Below are 26,546 nucleotides of genomic sequence, written 5' to 3'. Positions count from 1 at the left end.
TTATACAAAATAAATATTATCTTCAATGGACGCCATCGCCACGCCATTTCATTGTGATTGACGCAGGGTTGGGCAAAATACTGTCTTCATTGTATTTCAAATACGAAATATAAAATACATTTAAAAATGTATTTGAATTACAAAATACAAAATACTTTGGTGACAGGTATTTGAAATACAAAATACAAAATACAGTATTCAAAATTATGTATTTGAAATACAAAATACAAAATACTTTTACACTTTTAACATAACATTCATGTTTTTATGATTATGAATTGAAGAAGGAATTGCCTTTCATAAAAACTAAATTCCTAAAAGTATTGTCAGATAAGTTCCGTCTAGTTGGCGAATGAATGTATCCAGCCAATGAAAACAGTCTCTCAACTGGACCGGAAGAGCATAGGCTGGTATTAAATTTAATAAACATTTTTTTAATGTTTGGGTAGCGTTCGAGGGCACTGAGATCTTTCCCCTTCTCATTTAAAAAACTCACTAATTCTACTTCCATACATGTGACTGGCCTATCACGTGTATAATCAGAGAAGATGATGAAATCATCGTCATCATTCTTGCTAATGCTAGAACTACCACTACCACTTCTTGGAAGCACTGAAACTGATTCCAACGTTGTGATCGCAAGATTTTGTAACCTTTGCTTGTCCTCGTTTGAACAGGTTTCTGGTAGCCATCGCATTTTATACGCTGGATGGAAACAAGCTGCCAAAATAGCTTCATTGGCTTCAGGTCTCAATTGGAGAAATTTGTCAAACCTCTTTTCTAAACTTTCTAGTAGTTTTGGTACAACTCGAGAGAAATGGCGCAGATTACTGTTTTGTAGTCTTTCCAGTTTGGTTTTAATAGTCATCAACGTGGGTAACAGTTTACCATAATAGCAATTATCACCCTGAAGGTAGTCAAGAGCTGACGCGATAGGTTTCAAAACCTCCAAAAACTCTTCTAAATATTCAAGTTCTACTGCTGAAAATGTGTTTGCCTTGCCTAACTGTTCAAATAAACTATTTAGTTTAGTTTTGCTTTTCATGAGATGGAGAATAGCATCATAGAGGGAATTCCACCTTGTTGGACATGGGTATAATAATTGATGCCCAAGATGTTCCTTGATTATTTCCGCAGACTTTGGTTTTCTTGACATGTTCCAGAGAAAAGTGCATTTAGCAGTGGCAGAATAATGTATTCTGCTAATGAGAGAATTTTTTATGTAATTGTTCAAGTCTGTTGTGGCTAAAAGGCTTAGAGTGTGACTGGCACATCTCAGATGTCGTGGCAAATACAATTCCCTTGTTTCAAGTTCTTCAGAATTATTAACTAAAAGCACCTCTTCATATAGAGTGTCACTTGCGCTAAAATTGTCCAATTCCATTGTATCTAAAAATAAGAAATAAATATTAGGATACATGTCAAATTGTCAATCTAACATAGGTCACACAGTTAATATAATGTGGAAAATTGTAGATATCATTTGATCATGTGCTAGTCTAAAATCTGACTGGACTTCAAACAGCATTTCAGCAATTTTATCGTATGTGTGAGAACCCTTAAAGCGATTGAATGACAAGACACAGCTCAAACGTTCAAGTGTAGCCTCATTGATCTGAAATAAAACATTTTAGTCATAAGTTATAACAAAAAATAAATATATATTTTTAGACTGCTCTTTGGGACTATAGACTTTTTATAGATTATATTATTATTACATCTTGGTGTAATGTAATTGATTTAAACATACTTACACGATATTTACACATTATATAAATATAAAATATAAATACTGGACATACATACCCAATGAGCTGTTACACCAAGAAAGCTTCTGGTTTTTGTAGACCATATGTCTGCTGTTGTGGACACATAGTCCAATTTACTGAAAATGCTTATAAGTTTATCTGTAACAGTTTTTTGGGCTGTATCAATTTTTCTCCCTAATGTTCTTCTGGACATAACCTGAAGCTGTTCAGATATGTCAGTAAACATCTTTACGAAGTTAGGATCATCCACAGTACTTAGTGGTTTCATACTGTTGACAACATAGTTAAGTATGTTATTATCTAGCTTTTGTTGCACTGAATGTTCTTTTTGTGATTTGAAACTTGAAATATTCAATTTCATTTGTGTTAGACTTTTCTCATTGAGGGTTTTCTGTTTTTTTTGCCTTTTGCCCTGGGTGTTTTCTTTATCTTTCTCATATTCTAATAAAGCATCCGGATGTTTACGCTAAAATAAAATCATATAAATTATGTAAGTAAATAATTCTTAAGTTTACATAAATCTTGCTCATATAAAACATGTGACAATAATAATATATCCAACAACAGACAAGTGATCCTATTAGGGTTCCATTTTTTTTTAATTTTGAGGTAAATATGAAACCCTAAAAACATTAATGTTAGTTTTCACTAAATAAAATACCTTTTGTGGTTTATACATAATTCAGACAAAACCATGGTATATAGTATAGTAGGTATGTAGTCTTAAGTTCATCATAAATTATTAAATTATATACCGATCAAAGAATTTTTAGTTTAATTCGCTTGCTTTCCTTTCCAAAAGGGCCCAATTCTTATGTGCGCAATGCCCAAGGGCCCCAAAATAGTTTGAGATGGCCTTGGAAATAGGGATAAGAACAAGATACATGTACAAAATTCAATTATTCAATTCTTTTCTTAACTGTCTTACCTTCAAATGTACTTTAAAGTTGCTGGTAGCCTTAAGACTACCTTTAATAACTGTTTGACATTTTATACAAGTTGCTTCAACTTTTTCTGGATCTTTGCTACCACCGAGGGCATTGATGTCCGTCGTCACTTTCACTTCGAAATATTTGCCACCAGTTAAAATGAGTGGATAAGTTGTTGTCATTGTTGAGGTACAACCACCGACATTGTCATTGTTGTCAACACCACTGCCTTGTTCCTCTCTGGATATCGATGCCACAGACCTCGCAGAAGATAGACTTGAATTTGAATTCATCATATAATAGGTAATAATCGCCGATCCCCAACGCCATAAACTTAATCTACTATAAACTTAATACAGTAAAGTAACAGAAATACCGCGTAACCGGCGTAACGAACTAAATTCCAGAGTGATTTGACACTTATGACACTTGACGTTGACACTTACACTCAGTGTTGCTGCTGTCAATGCCACTGTGTTCTAAAGGGGCTATCACACGGGCACACGGTTGAAAATGTTTCGACGGTCTAAGGTTACCAACTTGCCATGACGTTCGAATTTAATGAAATGTAAGTATTTTGTGGAAATGTATTTTGAAGCTTGAAGTATTTGAAATACAAAATTCTAAATACATGCGAGTGCAGTATTTGAAATACCAAATACAAAATACTTTTCCAAGTAGTATTTGAAATACAAATACAAAATACTAATTTGTATTTCAAATACGTATTTCAAATACATGTAATTGAAATACTGCCCAACCCTGGATTGACGTTGCTTGTCAAGCCTTAAACATAACAAAATTCGCAATACAATGCGTCTTTGAATAACCTTTAAACTCTTTAAAGTGTATTAAAAATCAAACTACAAGTTATATTTAAAAGTCGCTGAACAAATGTTGATCAGTATGAGGAGTACAGCCTACAGTTAAATTTTTTGCTCATATTACAGGCCACACCCGGTATATGAATAGCGTTGCTTTAAACCTGTGCGGCGTGCGTAAAAATATCAATAAAATTAACTCCATATCAGCGATTTTTAAATACTTTGCGGATTCTAATAAAAGCATCTATCCAATCCGCTAATGCGAGTAATGACGAACCCGGGTATTAATCGGGTTCCCAACTGGCTCGATTATTCATAAAAACTGAAGGGCTCGGATTTAAACATTGTATAAATTATGATATAAAGCGTACTCGTAATTAATTTGAGGCGAAGGGATTATACTTAAGATGGTTGTAAAATAAAATGGATTTGTAAAAATCTGCTCCACTGACTACTGACTGTTTTCATCGTTAGCTCCTCATCCCCTCCTCCTTGCATCGTATTTCCTCAATATTGATTATATATTTATTGAAACTTTATTGCACAAAATACAAATAAAATGTACAAATGGCGGACTTAATGCCTAAAGGCATTCTCAACTGTTTCCTTGATTTTAGATTAAAGGTGGCATCTAAGGGTAACATTCCATTTCCAACGACAGCTGCACTACTGTCAATTTTACTATGGAAATTGACATTGACAGCGACGCGTTCAGTACCGGTAGTGCAGCTGCGGTTAGAAATGGAATGTTACCATAAATCTAATGCCTACGATGGCAGGCGATATTGTATATATTCTCAATGTATCATAAGCAAATGCAAACACCAAACATTCCTATGGTTTTCTGCCGCAAATGTGTGTCTTGTGCTTTGGCTGTTTGCAATCATGTCAATGCCTGCCAAATACAGAGATTTTTGTTTGTTTTGATACATGTGCCCTTTCCCACGCCATTAACTATCTCCATACGAAATTTCATCATAATCGGTTCAGCGGTTTAAGCGTGAAGCGGTAAAAGACAGACAGAGTTACTTTTGCATTTATAATACCTAGTACTCGTAGTTATCTACATAAAAGATATATACAGTGGTACTACTACACTAAATTAATAATTAGCTTAAATCTAAAGGGGCCCACATTAATAGTCCGCCGGACGGTAACGGCCTGTCAGCTAGAACAAAATTTTGACCGTTCCGAACAACTGACAGGCCGATACCGTGCGGCGGACTGTTAATCAGTGGGCCCCTTAAAATAGGCCTTTGAGGCATTGTACCAAGAATGCTGGCGGCATTTCCTTTCCTCATTGTATCGCAACTCGTAGTAGGGATGACAGAGGAAGTTCCTAGAAGCGATCCTAATTTCCTAAACATAATTAAGCGGTGAGGTTATACCCCGTTGTAATTGGGTCGGATTAATCACCTTCTTGTTTATTCATAAAATCGGCCAAGTGTGAGCGGGGGGAATTTTTAATCGGATTTTACGAAGTTTGGTGTCGAACATTTGAAATGTATGGAAATTGAGATTCCTGTTAATGATTCATTAAACAATTTTAAGATCGATTAATATCGATACCTTTTCTTCTTACATATACCTAATGATAATGATAGTAATGATTTTTTGAAATAAATTTTAGTCACCACCACCAAATTTTTTTTTTTTAATGAAAGGTTCTAATCAGATAGAAACGGAGTGTACATTGTATTGCACATTGGGCCTTACGAGGATAGAGAATAACGAGAACATTGTATTGACCTTTTCATCATCATCATATTATCATATCAGCCTTATCGCCCACTACTGAGCATAGGCCGCTCTTCGAGTACGCCATTTATCGCGCTCCTGAGCCAATCTTATCCAGAAGTGACCCGCAATCTTTCGAATGTCGTCCACCCAACGAAGACCTGCTATTGACGACAAAAAGTTTACTAAAGTCTCGCAAAAATTGCAGAATATATTTGCCCAAGATCGAGTCAGCCATAACGAACAGAAAACAACGAAGAAACTCGCCCGCTAAAAGCTCCAAGATATTTTCGCAACCAAAATTATTATCCCAAACTCAACCATAACACATGAAAGTCTTCAAAGAGCTTAAAATTCAAGTTCGTGGTTCCTTTATTCTCAGCATTCCTTTCACGGACATTACGGGCCTAGCACGCTCTTAACAATGCTTATTCTCCCTACATTATTCCAGTAAAAAGCTGGTGAGTAGGCGTTTTTGTGACCGTGCTGGCCCTCTCGCTTGTATGTGCATTAAAATTTCAGCAACACACCCTTTGTACGGAAAAGTTGGTCATATATTCTGTGTGTTGACAACCCTAACAGATCGTAGGGGTGCCACATTAGAAATGTAACGCAATTTATCGCTTCAAAGCGACAGTTATGGTGATTCTGAGGTTATGGAAACCTGTTATGACGGATATATACCTTTTTACGCCCTATTGGCTTGGCGTTAGTTCACACGGTGTGTTCTTAAGTACGTACCGCTCACACATTTGGTTTAGTTTACAGGTAATACAATTTCCATACGCTTTTTAATGGCGTAAAAATCTAGCTCATGACTTTTTTTACATAGAAATTAACATAGGCTCGGCTGAACAAAAGGGATGTTTCCTGTATTTAACATAAATTATTTCACTAAATAAAACACCAGAAAAATATTAGAAAAACCTAGACCGCAGTTATTTTCAAACACAATTTTTTCTATTTAATAAATCAGAAATAACTATAAAGAGTAGGTCTTCGAGCAACACGGAAGGGAGGCGGCATTCGCACTATTTCCCCTCTGCCGAGGTACAAGATTAGCGCGTCAATAAAATCTAGCGCGGGTAATAAAACTAGTTGCACTTGGATTTTTCACTAGACTCAGTCCAGATGCGCGCGTGAACACTGCTGCACAAAAATGCCTGTTTGCTCGGTTTTTTGTTATAAAAAGAGGTCGGGGACATCAAATTTACAAAAAGAAAGTGTTACATTTCACATGTAATATTTTTTTTACATATCATACGTTTAATTACATTTAAATACAATTATTATATTTTAGTCTCAAGTAATTGTTGGATTTATCGATTTTACTCGCTCAGTACAAATTGCGGATCGGTCGAGCGACAAATCCGACTTCTCATCTCTCAGAATACAATGACATACTTCAAAGAAAATGTGTTAGTGTACGTGTTGTGACACTAGTCACTCGTCCGTACACAAAAAGAGATCGAGGTTTGCAAGATTTGTCTTTGACGTGTGTCATTTTCTATGTATTTGTGTCGTCATTACAGAGGGCCTACCGCAAACCACGTTCGACGTGTTGCCTCCCTGTCACACTCATGTATGAATTTACAAGTGCCATAGAGAGGCAACACGTCGAACGTGGTTCGCGGTAGGGCCTTTGATTGGATTTTGTATGTAAGTGTGTGAGAAGTGCGACTGTGTGCACCTTCCCCCCGCGAAAAATGGCAGAATGATTTGTACGGTGAGATATCGCTTGGGCCCCTCCCTTCCGACGTGTCGGAAGCCGGTGTTGCTCGAAGGAGTAGGTCTCTTTACCGTATCTTTACCGTGACGTCATTGTTCTGTATTTCATAGAGATTCCATATTGGCTAATCGTTTTGACAGTTCGAAAAAAAAAACTGATTTGATTAAGCACCTAAGCAGTCAACTACCCAAATCCGGCCTTGTTTCTCTTTGCTCAAAACTTTTAATTGCAATAATTAAAACAGTTAAGCATCAAGATATAATTTTATAATAGCCAGTTGAGTTATTCCTTCAATTTATTCATTTTAAACGGCTACTCAACTAATAATAGTTTAAAAAACTGACAGCCTATCCAACTACGAGTAGCAATACAAAGTGTATTGATCTGATGAAGTGGAGATCTTGCCAATAATTACTACTAAGTAATTGATTATTTAGCGACTGTTGTATTGAGCACGCATTTACACGCACGAATAAGCATGGTTTACGCGTGAATATATACGGATGAATTTCAAGTTTTTTGTACATTATTATGGCCTCTAAATGAGTCATTAATTCACGTTTTAATTGATTCCATTGGTTTACCAAAAATGCTTAGCCCCACTTGGACAATGCCACTAACCGGGGGTTAACCGGTTAAGCCTGAAGTTACCATGATTACCAGTAGGTAAAATTTGACCCATAACCGCGGCTTAGTGGGATGGTGCCATAGAAAACGTTGCGCTTAGTAAGTGCAAGTTGCCTGTGCGCCCGCAAAACGCGCCTGTGTGACGAAGCCTTAAGAATTGATATATACCTATGTATTACCATAGGACATTGTGTGCGTTTTTGCGTCCGTCTGCTTTTTACTTGCTTCTTAATGTATTCGCTAATATGCTTTAATTAACAGTCCCATTACTTATTCCTCGCGGCTACACTGTTCTAGTAAAAAAGTGTTGCAATGAACATAAAGAACTTGCTTTTTATCCACTAATGAGCATCGATACCGATTGAGCGGTATATCTTCTTGCAAGTTACTTTCGCTTTCAATAACATTTAAGTATTCGTAGGAAAATAGCATCTGATATCGGTATTGGTTTATCAATGTTCTTGTTATATTTCCGTATTAGAATTAGACCAAGATAAGTCTACAATGATTATGATAGCACACACAGTGTAAGCGTTATTTATATGTCATAATTTCATAGAAGTTTGACGTTTAAAATTATAATAATGTCCAGACCATCTGACTTATTTCTGTATGCTTCTGCTGAAGCACAATAGGTACATTGACTGCACAATTCAGTACAATACACTGTTAAAAATTATGTAATTTTACATGCAAAAAAATTACATAATCCTGTAAAATTCCCGAAAAATCTGGGAAATTTACGGAAAAATATGACATTTTACGTAATTCTCGTAAATTTTTCATTTTTTCGGTAAAATCAATAATTTTTATGTAGTTTTACATAAAATTTATGTAATAATCACTAAGCCATGAATATTTACATAAAATCTGTAAAATTACATGGAATGTTCGGTATAAATACATTTTGGTATGTATTTTTTACGATTGAAGAGGGAATTTTACTTAGAAATCTCGCAATATTACCTATTTTCGTGAAAAATACATTTTTATGTAAATTGACTTACGTCTTATGTAATATTCCGTAAGATATCAGTAAAATTACAAAAAAACATTATGAAATTTCCCAACATTTCTTTAATTTTACATATATTCTGTTCAATTTACTGTTTAAATGGTCTTTTTACATAACATATATGTAATAATCACTAAGAGATGGAAGTTTACATAACATCTGTAAAATTACATGGAATGTTTGGGACAAATACTTTTTTTTATGTGTTTTTAACAATTAAAAAGAGAATTTTACATAAACATCTCGTAATTTTACAAATTTTTTTTCAAATTACATATTTGTGTAAATTTACTTACGTGTAATGTAATATTCGGAATAATGTCAGGAAAATTACAAACAATAATATAAAATTTCCAAAAAATTCTTTAATTTTACATATTTTCTGTAAATTTACTGTTTAAATGTGTCGCTTTACATAATAAATATATAATAATCACTAAGAGATAGAAGTTTACATAAAATCTGTAAAATTACATGGAATGTTTGGGACAAATACATTTTTTTATGTGTTTTTTTTTTTTTTTATTATGCATGGGTTTACTCATGGCCACAGACTAGCCGAGGCGTAGACGTGGCCTACGATGGTGCGAGCTCGCCCAGAAGGTGCCTGTTCACTCTTGATTTGAAGGTTGCCGGGTTATAAGAGCACGGAAATATAGACGCCGGCAAGGAATTCCATTCCTTGGCAGTGCGCATAAGGAAAGTAGAAGCAAAGCGCTTAGTGCGAATTGGCGGAATATCTACCAAGTAAGGATGGAAACCGGCCGTGCGTCTAAAAGTCCGATGGTAGAATGGGGACGGTGGAATGAGCTCGTGTAGCTCTTGGGCACACTCCCCGAAGTGCAACCTGTAGAATACCGACAGGCTGGCGACTTTCCGCCGATGGGCCAAAGTCTGAAGCTTAGCCGTTAGCTTCTTATATCAATTAAAATGGGTATTTTACATAAAAATCTCATAATTTTACCTAATTTTGTGAAAATTACATTTTTGTGTAAAGTTACTCACGTCTTATGTAAAATTCCAAAAAATGTCATTAAAATCACAAAAAACATTATGAAGTTTCCCAACATTTCTTCATTTTACATATATATTCTGTAGAAATTACTGTTTAAATGGTATTTTTACATAATAAATATGTAATAATTACTAAGAGATGAACGTTTACATAAAATCTGTAAAATTACATGGAACTTTTGGGACAAATACTTTTTTAATGTGTTTTTAACAATTAAATCGGGAATTTGACATAAAAATCTCGTAATTTTACCATTTTTTATTGAGAAACACATTTTTATTACAATTTACTTACTTCTTATGTAATATTCCGAAAAATATCAGAAAAATTACAAAAAACATAATGAAATTTCCCAACATTTTTTTTAATTTTATAAATTTTCTGTAAACTTCCTGTTCAAATGGGTCTTTTTACACGATACATATGTAATAGTCACTAAGAAATGCCCGTTTACATAAATATCTGTAATACTACACTTGATTTTTAACAATTGGAACGGGTATTTTACATAAAAATCTCGCAAATTTATTATTTCTTTTGAAAAATACATTTTTATGTAAATTTACTTAAGTCTTATGTAATATTCCGAAACATGTCAGTAATATTACAAACAATATAATGAAATTTACCAATATCTTCTTAATGGTATACCTACATATTTTCTGTAAATTTACTGGTAAAATAAATAAATAATATATAGGACAATTTTACACAAATTAACCTAGTCCCACAGTAAGCTCAATAAGGATTGTGTTGTGGGCACTTTAGGTATAAATGTATAATCGATACATTCTTGAATACATAGGCAACATCCATAACTCCTGATGAACAAATATATTACGTGATAATAGACACACAAATAAATGCTCTGACCAGGATGCAAACCCGGGACGTCCTGCTTTATAGGCAGGGTCACTATCAACTAATAGGCTAAGGAGGCCGTGAATATGTTTTTTTTTACATATTCAATATGTATTGTATAGTAATCACTAAGACAATGGACTTTTACATAAAATCTGTAAAATTACATGGAATGTCAGGGACAAAAATAATTTTATTATCTACGTATTTTTCTATATTATATAAAGCTGCAATACGACTGACTGATGACACAATTGTTCTCCCAGAAGGAGGTTCGTGGTGTGTTAGACTTTGACAGTTTCATATAGAGGGCGGTCTCGTGATCTCCAGAAAATTCCGACTTTTGGTCTACCGCTTCCGGTCAGAAAAATGTTGGACGGGCCGGCCAAACGGTCAGACCTAGGTGGTGCTCGACCAAATGTCATAGAGGGACCCTGGCAGTTTTTAACGCGGCGCTGAGCTTCGAAACCCAGCGCTGCCGTGTCACGCGCATCTCATGTAACTTTAAAAGTCGAGTTTCGAGATAATTACGTTTAAAGTTTTAAAGATTCAAATGCTGTTATCGTTGACGGTTCGTCGTAATTTTTTTATTTTATCTAATCTACATGTAGGAAATATGGTCACAGACTGGGCCCTTTAATTTTTGTTTCGCATAATTGAATAGTTTTCATTTTATTCGAATTAAATGTTTCCGCATGATCAACTCTTCCATACTATAGTGGTCACACGAAGTCATGTAAGTCAAGTTACATGACATTCGCGTGATCAGACGTGACACGTATTACTATAGGAATATTGTTGTCGTATAAATCAAGCGCTCGGCCAGTCATGCCTAACTCCGGTAACTTAAGAAACGATGTTGATATTTTGGTTGTGTCAGTCATACAACTTAAGTTAACTGAGTTGTGCCTGACGCCATCGGCAAAAAAATGAAGTTACATGAGTTAGCCATATGCTTTTCTCAGTAAATAATGAAGATTTTCAAAATTTTCTTATAGAAGATATATATTTAATGGTTTTTAAGACGATTTAGACTGGTTATTCGTAACTCATGTAACTCGAGTTAACGGAGTTAGGCGTGACACGGCAGAGCGAAGGTCGAAGGCCGAGCTCCGCGTAGGGCCGAAGGCCCGGAGCGTCCTTTTCGATTTCCCAAACACGCGAGGCCGAAGGCCGAGCTGCAGGAATGAAGTGCTCGCAAGCGGATCTTTTTGTCCTAGCAAAAGTACAACTTTATTTCTTTTTCCCTTTGGAAAACAAACTACTACACAATTACAACAGCAACAACAACATTACTAACAACAACACATCAACAACAGCACCAACAGCAAACAACACGCGTACCGCGGGGAACTTTACATAAAAGTGTCGTGATTTTACCTACTTTCGTGAATTTTTTTTTATGTAAATTTACTTATCTATTATGTAATATTCAGAAAAATGCCAGTAAAATTAAAAACAATACAATGAAATTTTCCAATATTTCTTTAATTTTCTGCAAATTTACTATTTCAATGTGTGTCTTTACATTACATTTTTATTTATTTTATTTCAAACAAGTTAAACAGCATAAAAGTAAAAATACCAAACTACTACTTAACTAACTTAGCGCCACTTGCACCGTCCCACTAATCCGAGGTTAACCGGTTAAACCGTTAATCCAGTGTCAAATTGTACTGGTAACCAAGGTAACTCCAGATTTAACCGGTTAACCCCGGGTTAGTGGAATGGTGCAAGGGGCCCTTAGGGTGGTATTCCACCTGTCAAATTTGCATTCAATTTCTTTGTCCAATGTCAGTGCATCTCACTCTCTCATTATTAAGTGTGAGTGATAACAATAAATAAGTACTGTGTGTTTATAACTTTTTTTTATTATTTTGTAAGTGTTTTTATATTTTACTTTTATATTCATATTATAATTAACCTAACTTAAGAAGAAAAATAAATAAAGAGAATAAGTACTAAAAAGTACGGAACCCTCGGTGGGCGAGTCCCACTCGCACTTGTCCGGTTTTTTTCACATTTATGAATTCCTAGCTCTTGCCCGCGAGTTCGTCTGGTAACATACGAGTACCCATTAAGGGTGACTCACGTTAGACCGGGCCGTGCCCGGGCCGGAGCTTCCGGCGCATCGTTTTCTATGGAATGCATCCCGTGTTCGCCTGTCATGTCATAGAAACGTACCTAAGCGCCGGAAGCTCCGGCCCGGATGCGGCCCGGTCTAACGTGAGCGTGAGTTATCCTTTACCTACATACATAGAATAGAACACAAACTACTTAATGCCTAATGGTAACATTCCATTTCTAACCGCAGCTGCATTACTGTCAATTTTACTATGGAAATTGACAATGACAGCGACGCGTTCAGTACCGGTAGTGCAGCTGCGGTTAGAAATGGAATGTTACCATAAAGCTGCTAACAGTGCTAACACATTACCGCACCGCACCAAGGACATTGTCAAGGTTGTTGTCAAGGTCTTACTTATGGGTGCGTCGCAATGACCTTGGTGCGGTGCGGTAATGTGTCCAATGATATGTTTGTCCAATGTCATGGCATCTCACTCTCTCTCTCAAGCAAAATGTGAGACAAAACACACATTGGACAAAGAAACAGAAACTGGACAGGTGGAATACCCTAATACAATTCCGTGAACAAGTTTTAACCTGCTGAGAATGCCGCCCGTGCGGTCGAAATTAAGAAGGTACTTAGGTACTTACTTAGTAAGTAGGTACAGTCACCTGCAATAATATGTTACTCTTCAAAGGCCGCAAAAATATCTGACACGACCTTATCTGTAGAGCCATACGAGCGTGTCACATATTATTGCGGCCTTCGAAGAGTAACATATTATTGCAGGTGACTGTACTTACCTAATTAATTTTAGGCAAAATCGGTTTGTGCTCACACCACATCGTTACTACTAATACCTACTTAAAGATAAATAGATTCATTCATATTATGTAAAGATAGAAATACTTAGTTACTTAATACGAAATCTACATACATATCTAGGTAGGTACCTATTTATTTGGGTTCGTCTTTGACGTCTCTAAAAATAAATATGTCAAATATTCATATCAGACATAGGCATTTTTGAGAAAATTTTACAAGAATAGAATAACTTACAAAAAATGTATGTGGTTTGACAGTTTTTATGTCAAAGCGAGGTAAAGTCGCTAATTCGCCACCACCACCTGGCGGGATAAAAAGTTAGTTTTCCTCCCAATTAATTTTTAAGTAAATATGGGATAGGGTAAAATGCCCCAATTAGAAAAAAGGTAATCGATCATGACGTCTCTTTTTATTAAAAAATTAAGTCACAGCAAATATGTTACAAAAAATTATTAACTACATGTAATTAAAAACTACATAAAGCTACAACTAACTACAATATAAACTAAAATTATAAATAAAAACCTGGCTCCAGCTCTGTGCCTTTGGGCAGGGTGCCAAGAAGGCTGGCGGCATTGCCGCGCTGTCCAATTGTATTTTTCCACAGTTTTGTCTTTTCTGGTTCCACTAGGTACGGCCAGGGTTCAGCATCAGCTCAGCTCTATGTATACTAATACCTTCTCCCGAATGTAACAAACACTTTTCTGAAAACCACATCAAAATCGGTTCAGCTAAACGCGAGATAATCGCGGACAAATACACCGTGTAACATGAGGAAACCGAAATATTTTAAACCGAATAATTTTAACTGCGTATTCCTGATCATATTTAGAGACAAAAATGTCCTATAAACTTTTTTGAAATTCGCCTAGTTTCAGAGATAATATTAATTAAAAAAAAACAAGTTTTTATTGTTACACAGTGTAAAAGACCTTTTTGATGGTGATGTTGCTGCTATGGGACGTAGTCTAAAATATCCTTCTTGATAGATATCAAAAAGTGACAAGTAACGCTTTGCAAAAAGTAGGTTTTACGAAAAAAAAATGTAAAAATCAATTTTAAGTGAAAAGTTTACCAATCAACATCAAATAACATTTATTTTTATGTACATGTACATTCAAGAAATTGAAAAAACAAAACAACAACAAAAATTTTTTTTTTGGTGAAGTATACCTAAACTCATCTTACATTTTTTCTTTCTTTTGACCTCAGAAATGCGTGGTTAAAGCTATTCGGTTTCCTCATATTACACCGTGTATACTTACAAACATTCCGTGTAGTTTCGGACATATTATAAAAGTTATTCAACGATTAATGCAGGTGGCTGGTAATAGGGCACTTTACCCTATGATAATAAATCTTCCTCGCGCTATCCCAGCTTTTTGCCACAGCTCATGGGAGCCTGGGAACTGCTTGGCAACTAATCCCGGGAATTGGCGTAGGCACTAGTTTTTACAGAAGCGACTGCCATCTGACCTTCTAACCCAGAGGGGAAACTAGGAAACTTGTTGGAATTAGTCCGGTTTCCTCACCATGTTTTCCTCTTCACCGAAAAGCGATTGGTAAATATCAAATGATACCTATTTCGTACATAAATTCTTTTCAACTTTACCGTATGATAAGCTCCAAAAAGAAATTAGAAAACTAAGGGATTCAGATAGGTCATTCATTGGCTCCAGGGAACCCCTTAATGTGAATTACAGCATCAAAGTTGGAAGCAACAAAACTTACGATGTTATTTATATGTACCAATGTCAGCAATTATTGGTAAAATTGTGTACCTAATTATTAATTTCGAAAAATAAACTATAAATCTTCAAATATGAATTCATATCCGTTAGCACTCGCGGATTGGACGAATTTTGTGCGGCACTAGCACACACCCAATCACGGATCAATATTATAACGCGCGCCAATGGCGCGCGAGCTACATGGATCACGCGATCGCTAGTCAGGCGCACCCCCCCCGTAGCTGCGCTGTGCGCTGCGCAGTTCATGAGTTCACATCAAAATGGCGCTCGCTCACTCGCTGTGCGTAGAACGTAGTACTTGTGTAAACGTGTAAATAAATTGGAGATAGCATACAAGAAAACAGGTAAATATAAGTATTAGATATACCTTTACTTTCTTGCATCGAATATCTAGTGAAATCTGCATTAGACCTCAAAACGTTATGTACTTCCAGAAAGGGTTCGCGGTTCACCTTTTTTGTAACGGTTTCCTCGGCGTCCTTTACAAAGTCCAGTTGATATCGTGTCCTGTCCACGTCCAGGGTGGATCAGACCTGATCTACAAAATCTTGGAGCAGCCGCTTTCGTCGTATGCCATTAAAAAAATGTAAGTATTTATTAGCTAAGTACATCTAAATTTAAAACGATATTAGTACATGCTTGATTGTGTAGGTTAATTAAATAGTCACCAACACTAATAAATTGTGTTATTCTCTTACAGTAAAACATGCCCGTTATTAAAATTTGGTCAGTAGACCAAACAATCAAGAAAGCTGTTCCAATAATGGACCCAACTTTAAAAAATATCATTGAAAAAGGTGAGTAAATCTAAATTAATTTGACTTTTCGTAATGAAATATTTTTTGTGTAATTGTAGAATGTAGTGTATTGTAGAATAGACTATAATTGGATACCTACTGTTAAGCATTAATGTGCTGACTCAAACCACATTTATTTTGCAGTATGATGTCAATTTAAAAATTTGACGCTTGAAGTTGACAAGATAGAGCTGATGCTGAACCCTGGCTGTACCTAGTGGAACTCAGGTTTGGTGCAACATAGGCCCACGCTATTTTGATCATCCGTCACATAGAGGGAGAGCAATACCCAAGATATAATTCATAATCCATTTTCTTCCAGATGAGGTACCATCCTAAATATAGTAGTTCCATTTACTAATCTTATTAACTTTTTCTTTTCCAGGAACCATTAACCAGGGTTCAAGTTGCAGAGCTATCCGAAATAGCTGCGCCTAACATTGTATTTTTAGGTGAGACTTAATTATTATTACAATGATAAAATGCCTTACCTGCGAAGCATAACACTGTATGTTTCATATAATTTATAATTAATCATAATATAATCTATATGAAACATACAGTGTTAAAACGTAAATGTATTGAATAAACCTGTGGCCCTAGTGAAAAAGGGTACAAGTGTCGCGCAGCTTAGTTGTAAAAGGGGCATGGAACTTACACCCTTTTAAAACTGCGCTGCCCGAGACTTGTACCCTTACTCACTAGTAGTGCCACTTAACGTAATACGATAAATTATCTTATTTGAGGAGGAAGTATTAAATTTGGGGGCCTATTATATTACCTGTTTTAACCATTATGTTTTTTGTCCACAGATAATGAAAATATAATTATATTACTTGCTGGTAGAAAAAACGATTGTTAGCGAAACAGATTCTGCCTACGTCGTTACAACTATTGATGGCGGCTTACTGCAACTTGAATATGGAATATCCAGTGGACTGTCAAAACACATTAGAATTTATACAAAGGTATATTTTTATTAAAATAAATCCTAAAGAAGGAAGTCATAAGTAATAGTTTTTGATTTTTAAAAAGCGTTTTTCAATTAAAAGACATGTCAAGATCGCTTAACTTCTTGCAAGTTCTTTCTAATGCTAAAAAAACTAACTATAATTAATGTCAGTAACAAACATTTTCAGACAATTCGTTACTTGAAATGGTATAGGTTTCACGCATTAGATTCACATAGGCCTTATTAACCGAAACTTTTATAAGACTAATTCATAAGAAGTACTTATGTACATAAGATATAATTTATAGTGTCGTATATGTCTTCTACTTTTTGTACTCTGTCACAGAATAAATAATAATAATATGCACGTAGACGTGTATATACGCGTGTGCTCTATAATTTGAGTGTGTGAAATTCAATAAATTTATTTCTTTGTAATTTTGTTTTTTATAAGGATAAGGACTTATAGGGATAAGTTCGCCTTTGTACTTCCATTACTGTAATTTAATTTTGTAAACCTGTGTTGTGTACAATAAAGTGATTACTACTACTACTACTACTACTTTTATTAAATAACCTCCAAACTGTAAATTGCTTGTTGTTTGTATATTATGACTGATAAAATTAGTTCGTTTTACATGTTAGTAGGCGATATTTCCTAAAGAATTCAATACAAATTTTGTACATTTACATGCTATCGATAATTCTCAGGATTTTGCTATTAGCAAGTTGGTATTTGTTTTCTTATGTACTTTAATAAATGCAGTCTGCAGACAGGCTGCATTAATTAAAATACATAAGAAAAAAAACTAACGAATGGTTAATAACTAAATCCGGAGAATTACCGTAAATGTACAGAATTTGTATTGAATTTTACAGAAAAATATCCCCTAATAACATGAAATATTACCTAATTTTACAGGTAATAATACACAAACAACAAGTAATTTTACCTTGCCCATATTTAAAATCACAGTTTTCTTATGTAAAAATACATAAATTGTATCAGTAATATTACCGAATAAAATGGAAAAATACTTAAAAATCATTAAAAATACATAAAGTTTGTGGTAAAATCACATACGCAAACTGTAATAAAACACAATAATTTTGTAATATTACTGAATAAAAAGTAAATATACTTAAAAAAACATTAATAATAAATAAAGTTTGTGTAATTTTACAGACGAAATCTGTAACAAAATACATAATAATTCGGTAATATTCCCGAATAAAAAGGAAAAATACTTAAAAAAATCATTAATAATACATGTACTTTGTGTAAATTCACATACGAAATCTGTAATAAAACACATATTACTTCTGTGATATTACCAAATACAATGTAAATATACATAAAGTATCATTAATAATACAAAAACTTAATGTATTTTTACATACGAAATCTGTAACAAAACACATAATAATTGTGTAATGTTACCGAATAAAAAGTAAAAATACTCAAAAAACATTAATAATACATTAAGTTGGTGTAATTTCACACATGAAATCTGTAACAAAATACATAATAATTCGGTAATATTACTGAATAAAATGTAATCATACATAAAAATCATTACTAATACACAAACTTTATGTATTTATACATACGAAATTTGTAACAAAACATACAATTACCCTGTAATATTACCGAAAAAAATGTAAAAGTACGTAAGTGAAATTTTACGGATATGTAAAATTACATAAATGAGTTTTTACAGATTATGTAAAATTACATAAGTGAGATTTTTACATATCTGACAGTATGATTATGTAAAATTACATAAATGTAATTTTACATAACCGGCAATTTGTTTGATTATGTAAAATTACATAAATGTAAAATTACATAATAATGAAATCAGGTCGATATGTAAAATTACATACGCCTTGTAAAATTACATAATTATGTAAAAATACAGAAAAGTTAGGGCAACGAAAGTTGCCCTAAAATTATGTAAAATTCCCTGAATATTTTTAACAGTGTATGTATACATGCCACTAAGCTGTAATATTGTTATTTTCTCTAAACAAATCGACCATAATTCAGGCAATACGGCCATTGTTCCACAGATTAGCTGAACGTTAATAACGAACTTGCAAAATGCCGTGTCACTGACTATGATGAATTGCCGGAATTTTAACTATCTAATTAATTATGAACGGTAAACAAATATGGCCGGTGCACTGCCGCTTTACGGTGATTTACCGGTTTTGTATTTGGTGTAGGGATCGATTGATGGGGATATTGTGTAATACCTACCTAATTACATGTAATTACTCTATGAATGCAAATCCTATATATTGATTTGGGATATTGTGTACCTAATTACTCTTACCATCGCGAAAGGTCTCGAAATTCACGACAACGCGTGGTTCCAAGACCTTGCCACAGAGGCACAATCCACCTGATGATGCCGACATGGCTCCCTGCTTCAGCTGCCACAAATGCAGTCGCAAATGCCGGTCCCGCATTGGCTTATACTGCCACGAGAGACGTTGTTCCTCGCTTACGGACGCTGCATAATACATCTGTCAAGATGTTGAAGGCCTGAATGAATGAATTACTCTATGAATACAAATCCTATGTTCATTGTGAAAAATTGATTTTTACGGGAGTTGTGGTCATCAACGGGAAAGGCCTTTGCCCAGCAGTGGAGCACTAATTCTAACCACCTTCTACCATCAAGCTAATTGCCACCAACGTGGTACAAAAACTCATTGTAAAATAATAGGAACTCTTAATTAACTTAATTAAAGGTCTCCGTCTTAATCTTACACTGTTTCTGTGTCTGACAGTCCACATTCCGCACAATACAAGATCCCACATCCCTCTTAGCAAGCTTAGCTCTTAGTTCACATTACGAGGCACTTGTCTTCCAGAACGCTGAATTGCGATTCGCAATTGTTTCCCAAACGTCACTCATATGTCACGTACACTGTACAGATCTCACCACTATGCTATAACATGTTACTTTGCGAATTGGTATATAAAGTTAGCTACGTTTACAGAGGAGGAGGAATTAAAAAAAAAAAAAAAAAAAAAAAGGCGCCACGGAGAACATCGTCTCCGTTTAATCCGTCGGCAGTAAATAATTTTGGACGAAAATAACTCTGTGGCTACAAGTAGTGATACGCTTAAGTGCTTACTAACCTGCGGTGTTATTGGATTTTCATTAAGTCCCAGGTGTGAAGCCAAACAGTGTCTTTTTGTGCGGCAGGTCATTGTGCATCACAAACATTTTCAATCACAAACAGGATCGCATCACAAACACTTTTGAAACTGGATCAGATACTTCATATCACGGCGCGACGTCAACGCTTATAATTATTATAACTACGAGCTGGCGAGACGTTATTAGCGGTGACTAACCGGGTTAGCTCTGAAGTGCAGTTCGGATACAATCAAGGTTTTATTTTGTGCTGATTGGCGGGTGGGTTTACAACTTAGGCGCCGAGAGCCCGCCGTTATCACTGCAAGTGCTGCAACCTATATACCATCTCATGAAGGCGTATTTCGGCGAGTTGTACGATAGCTGCGGTGGTCCCGTGGAAACATCGGCCGGTGATATTGTTCTAAGTCACTAGCGCTCCGGGTTCAAATCTTTGTTGTGGTTCAAATTATTTGTTTTAATTTTTTAATTTTTTTTTTTATATTTTCTGTGTACATTTTTATTAGGCCTTTTTTTTCTCTTCTTTTTTTGCAATATTAATTGTATTTATGTTTTTTTGTTGTAATGTACCAATGTAACGAGTAGTAATAGTATACTGTAAGAGATTTTATTAGAAAGTATTCAATTATTTTTTTATGTGTGATAAATTAAAACTCGATCTTGTTTGTATTTGGGAGGTGCATGACAACTTATTTCTAGGATTAGAATTTACATATTTGGTTAATTTAAGTATTTAATTTATTTTTTAATGACATGTTATTTTTCTCTTTTTACCTAATTTATTCTCAATAATTTACAATAGTTTGTGCAAATGTATGTGTTTTTATGTGACAAATCAAGCTGACATACGGTTTTTATATGTAATTGTATAATTTAGGTTGATTTTTCTAGACATGCTAATTTGTAACTGCTTATATTATTTTTAGTAATTCGATAACTGTTCCAATGTCACTACAAAACCCTATAGATGCCGCCCCCGGCACGTCGCCCACGGTGGTTACACTCTTTTGTCCATACTGCCCCCAAGGCCCCCGAGCCCGCCAATTTAAGGGTCAACGAGGTTTGAACGTGCATATCGGCAAAGTCCATGGCGATCAGGTTGCCAGAGGCACGTCGCCTGTTTGCCCTCCCCCAGCGCCTAATAGTATGCAGGCGCCACAGACAGCGTCGTCTTTGGCGTCCTCTTCTAATTTAAGTTCTGATAATAGCATTGGCTTACAGAGCCTTCCGGGACTGAAGAAGAGCGTGCGGGTTTTGAAGCATATCCCCAGAGGCGCCAGGAATCTCGCGGCGGGCAGACTGTGTGCGTTAATTGAGGCCTGTTTGCGTTCAAACGAAGTTGATGATTGGTTTGCGCTGCTTGCATTCTCCTTTACTGCCCTTAGAGTTCCTGACAGTAGCACGTCTAAGTCGTTAACTTCGAAGGTCAAAAACAACATTGCTGACCTGAATGTGTATTTTCCTGAGGAAGCAAACCAAAAGCCTAGATCAGTCTACCGCACGATCGAGGCGAAAGTCCATGATGGGGACTTAAGAGGCGCGGTACGCATATTGTTGTCCGATTCTTCCCTTGCCCCGTCGAGCGCGGATACATTGGAAGCCTTGAGAAACAAGCATCCCTCGCCATCTAGGCAACTTGCTTACCCTCCAGAGCCAGACCTTTCAAGTCAATTTCTTACAGTTTCAGTTGCGGATGTGAAGAATGCCATTGACTCTTTTTACAATGGGTCTGCGTCAGGTCTGGATGGATTGCGCCCTCAGCACTTAAAGGAGCTCGTCTCTTCCAGTGCAGGGGATAATGGATTCAAATTGCTAGAGTCCTTGGCTAAGCTGTGCAATTTCCTTCTGCGCGGCATGCTCAATCCCCTGGTTTGTCCGTACCTGTACGGCGCGTCATTATGCGCTTTGGAAAAGAAGGACGGGGGCATTAGACCAATCGCCATTGGTACTACTTTTAGACGACTTGTTGCCAAATTGGGTTGCCGTTCTGTCAGAGAGGAGATGGCGGCCTACCTCCAGCCTTGCCAGGTAGGTTTTGGTACACCTTTGGGGTGCGAGGCGGCAATCCACGCGACAAGGCATTTTTCAATGAAGCACGAGCACAGCGATACTGTCATCGTGAAACTAGACTTGAAAAATGCATTTAATTCTGTCGAAAGGGATGTAATTCTACAGCAAGTAAAACTTCGCACCCCCCACCTGTATCCATTTCTTTTTCAGTGCTACGCCTTTAAAAGCAACCTTTTTTATGAGGGCACTGTAATCGCCTCACAGGTCGGAGCACAACAGGGCGATCCATTGGGGCCTCTCGTATTTTGTCTGGCAATCCAAAGTCTGATAGCGGCATTAGAGTCGCCTCTGAATGTCTGGTACTTAGACGATGGGACCTTAGGAGGTGACTCTGATGTCGTATTTAATGACGTTGCCAAGCTTTTGCCAGCACTACGAGCTATTGGGTTGGAGGTGAGTTCCTCAAAGTGTGAGTTGTATGCTTGCAGCCCCCTGGCGTTAAGCACCTTGTCCAAATTTGAATCTTTGCTGCCGGGCGTAAAGGTTATTAGTAAGGCATCTTTTGGTCTTCTTGGTGCGCCAATTTTTCCTGAAGGTGTAAGTTCGATGCTTCAGGCAAAGACATCCGCTTTGGGGTCTTCCTTTGAACGTTTAAAGCATCTATCGGCGCATGTATCTCTTACGCTACTGCGTAACTGTTTCTCGATGCCGCGCATAACTTATTCTCTGCGGACGGCGCCCACTTGGATGTTTAAGCAAGACACAGAGGACTACGACACCGTGCTCAAACAGGGTCTGGAAGGTCTATTAAACATCCAATTGGTCGATGAACAATGGCACCAAGCAACACTCCCCATTCGGTATGGGGGTTTAGGTATCCGTCGTATGCATGACATTGGAGTTGTCTCGTTCCTTGCTTCCTCTCATGCTTCGGCGGGCCTTGTGGCGAAGATTCTCTCCATGAACAGTGGCAACATCTGCCTTCCTTTCCTGCAGGAGGCCCTTGACGAGTGGTCGACTCGGTCGTCTGGAGGGACGCACCCGGACAACCCTGCTTCACAGAGACTCTGGGACGACATCTTGTGCGAGCAAACATATTCGCAATTGCTGGCTCAAGCGGGCAGGATTGAAGATGTGGCTCGGCTTAAAGCGGTGGGGCAACCTGAATCAGGGGCCTGGTTGCAGGCACTGCCTTCGCCACATTTGGGGACCCTACTCGACAACGACACCCTGAGAGTAGGAGTCGCCTTACGGCTGGGTTCCAAGGTGTGCGAGCCCCATCGCTGTATATGTGGAATGGCGGTGGAAGCGAATGGGCACCACGGCTTGAGCTGCTCCCGGGCTGCAGGGCGGTTCCCGAGACACCATGCGATCAATGATTTGATACGTCGCACCATGGTCTCGGCGAACGTGCCTTGCATTCTGGAGCCTCAAGGCTTAAGCCGTACAGACGGGAAGCGCCCGGACGGCTTAACGCTGGTTCCGTGGGCCAAAGGCCGCTGCTTGCTCTGGGATGCAACCTGCGTGAGTACTTTTGCGCCTACTCATGTTGCTCCCGGTAGCCGGCTGGCAGGCGCAGCCGCGGCAAATGCCGCGAGGCTCAAGCGATTAAAATACGCCAACCTGGAACCAGCGTACGATTTTGTTCCGGTCGCGGTGGAAACTGCGGGGCCGTGGTGTTCGGAGGCCAAGAGGTTGATTAGAGACTTGGGGCGGCGTCTACGTGACAGAGGAGGCGATCCCCGTTCAGGCTCCTATCTAGTCCAACAGATATCGCTTGCCATCCAGCGCGGTAATGCCGCTAGCATCTTTGGCACTTTTGGGCTGGGTGGGGGTCGGAATGGGGCTGATAGTGTAAGTAGGATAGTATATTAGTAATATGTTTAGATTTTAAGTTAGGAAATTGCATGTAAATTATTTAAGTAGATTTTAAGATTGACTTTGTATTTGTATTTGATGAATAAATATTAATGCTTATTACGGGTAGATTGAAACTAACTAACAAGCAAAGTGAAGCTAGAATGGCTTGTTTGAAACTGGTACAGCACAAATATTTTTTTAAAGCTTACTCATTTATAAAATTATAAATATAATAGAATAACTATCAAAACTGGTAAACAAATGTCTGAAACTGACATAAGTTTTATATATACATATTACGATTTTTTTGCCGATTGAAGTTTACGCTCCCAAAGTATGCTTAAATTCATTTTAAAGTAGTGCTTTAAAATGAATCAGATCTAACTTGATAGATTTACTAATGGTTACTGATGAGTACGTGCTTCTAGTTTTGCATTCATGCGATATATGTAAAAAATAAAAAAAATCCCATAAAGACAGCTTATTTTTAAGTTCATTTTCCGAACCCCTTCAAAATCAGAAGAAACATGAAACGGACTGTCAAAAGTTTGGAAATCCGTTTTCAAAAATCTACTAAGTACCTACAAAGGATATTTTAAAATCTTGAAACCTTTAGAGTTAGACCAAGAAAAGTCTACAGCGATTTTTATAGCCCACGCAGTGCAAATGTTATTTTAAACGTCAAACTTCTATAAAATCATGACGTATAAATAACACTTGCACTGCCTGGGCTGTCGAATTACTGCAGATTTTTCTTGGTCTAACCCCATTTCGTATCATGAATGTATTATTTATGCATTTGTTGACGTGTTTCTATTTACGTTTTGTATAATTGCGCGGCGCGACGGGACGCCACACACAGGCGAAAAATCAATAAAAGTCGGACAAAACCTAAACATTCAGGATTATTATAGAAATCGTATTAATGCAGGTTTGCCAACTAATAAAAACATAATTACAATTATATTATGACATTTTATTAAATTTTGATCATAATATCTGGTTCTTCTAAAAGATTTAAAACATTTTGGCATATGGGAAGCGACTTTTTACTACCCAATTTTCTTAGTCCTGTTATATAAGGATCGGAAGACACTAAAAGTCTTTTCCATAGCCATTTGCCTAAAAAAAATGTGACTGAGCGCTCATGCTTGATTACACTAGTCATCGATTAAAATGAAAATTTTGTTAAAACGTCGCGTAAGGTCGCATAAAATAATGGTTGTATGTTAAAACCCAAGTTCTGTAGTTTCTAAAATTGATAATATCAAAACCGGATCTATCAGGAAGTTGTACTTTTCTCCTTGGTGAAGTTGAACAATGTGCAAAAAATACAAGACATTACACTTATTTTTTTTTATAATAAACAAGCAAGCATAGCTATCAAAAGTAACTATTAGTAATTAGGTTATTACCTCCTAGAAAGGTATCCATCATTAAATCACAACTTTCTGAAAGCAAACGATAAATAAGTAAGCACATAAGTAACACTCGCAGAGCAGTAAAATATTCGCCTTTGAACAAGTCGAACTTTGGAATGAGAACGTGTCGCGTAGATGACTCTAACATGAAAATGATTATGCGAGTAGCGTGCACTGTTTATTGGACTACCCGCTAAGCTTGGTTTTTGCCTGTTGGGGCTACTTAGAAGTTTTTTGGTTTTGTCCGACTTTTATTGATTTTTCGCCTGTGTGCGCCATCGCGAATTTCAGGGCACTCATTTATTCATAGTCTTCCCAGGGTTGTCAATCTACAGGGCGATTTTAGAAGTTTGCACAGCCTTCGTAAGTTTGCCTTCTAAATGCTAAAATAAGATAATTCTGGAAATTTACTTTCGGGATCAAGGCTTAACATTCATAAATTTTAATGAGTTTCTGCCTCCGAAGGAGATTGGATAAAAATCACGAAATTAAATTAGAACTCTTTGATTTCACGAGTTTGACAGACAAATAAATATGTATTAGCAAGATTTCACCTTTTACATTAATTATGTGGTTTTATATTTATTTTACCTTTATTTTTTGGCTAAGAGTAATAGTAAATCTTGATATTAAAGGTCTGTGCACACCGGGTGCGTGTGAGTAGACGTGCAAGTGCACTTGCTCGTTGTAATATATGGTTCCATTTATGAGAGACGCACCGCTTGCGTGACGTGTGCATGCGCACACGCAGCAGGTGTGGTCTGGCCTTTATTAACTAATTTCCTTACTCTATAATTAGTTTTTTTTAGCATAGCGTTTTTCAATTAAAAGACATGTCAAGATCGCTCATTACCTTTTTTCAAGTTCTTTCTAATGCTAAAAAAACGACCTGTATATACGTTCGGAAAACACGTGTAATAAACTAATCAAGTGGCAACGCTGACGAAGAATAACTTTACGCATCGCATAATGCGATTTATTTGTATACAGTTAGTCATAAATATATATACAGTTACAACCTTATTCCATTGGGTTAAGGTGGAGAATTGTATACATATTTACGTACTGTATGTACTCCATGCATGTTTGATGGCAGAGCACAATGAGTCCTCACCTTCCTTTCCATATCTCGTCGTCGTCAAATTTGGTGACACTTTGCTTTGTTTTTCGGCTTTTATTTTGT

General features: G+C 36.6%; 2 protein-coding genes and 1 long non-coding RNA gene across 5 annotated transcripts in view; 2 read left to right on the top strand and 1 right to left on the bottom strand.

The window, feature by feature from the left end:
• The window catches only part of LOC134679907 (syndecan), a 572,242-nt gene that overhangs the window by 128,761 nt on the left and 416,935 nt on the right, over positions 1 to 26,546 (top strand). The gene's annotated exons all lie outside the window — the stretch shown is intronic.
• LOC134679904 (zinc finger BED domain-containing protein 4-like) lies at positions 185 to 3,379 on the bottom strand. 2 transcript variants are annotated; one of them, XM_063538843.1, is made up of 3 exons: positions 2,698 to 3,379; positions 1,807 to 2,235; positions 185 to 1,615 (listed from the first exon to the last, which is right to left on the bottom strand). In XM_063538843.1, exon 3 carries the CDS (start codon positions 1,418 to 1,420, stop codon positions 272 to 274), a length of 1,149 nt encoding a protein of 382 aa, XP_063394913.1. In that variant the 5' UTR covers positions 1,421 to 1,615; positions 1,807 to 2,235; positions 2,698 to 3,379; the 3' UTR covers positions 185 to 271. Both variants share the same exon structure in this region, with proteins under 2 accessions (XP_063394913.1, XP_063394914.1).
• Positions 15,369 to 17,337, top strand: LOC134679878 (uncharacterized). Of its 2 annotated transcripts, XR_010100407.1 has the most exons (5): positions 15,369 to 15,494; positions 15,585 to 15,736; positions 15,851 to 15,947; positions 16,092 to 16,399; positions 16,760 to 17,337. It is a non-coding gene; the product is annotated as an uncharacterized LOC134679878 (long non-coding RNA). The 2 variants fall into 2 exon arrangements; XR_010100406.1 differs by having other exon boundaries at positions 15,851 to 16,399.

This window comes from Cydia fagiglandana, chromosome 3 (assembly GCF_963556715.1).
Source record: "Cydia fagiglandana chromosome 3, ilCydFagi1.1, whole genome shotgun sequence".
In the NCBI taxonomy this organism is placed as follows: domain Eukaryota; kingdom Metazoa; phylum Arthropoda; class Insecta; order Lepidoptera; family Tortricidae; genus Cydia; species Cydia fagiglandana.
The sequence above is the reverse complement of the archived record's forward strand: the minus strand, read 5'-3'. Positions and strand labels throughout refer to the sequence as shown.

Excerpts from the sequence above, each read along its gene's own strand:
- LOC134679904 (XM_063538843.1), bottom strand. The coding sequence starts at position 1,420 with ATGTATCCTAATATTTATTTCTTATTTTTAGATACAATGGAATTGGAC.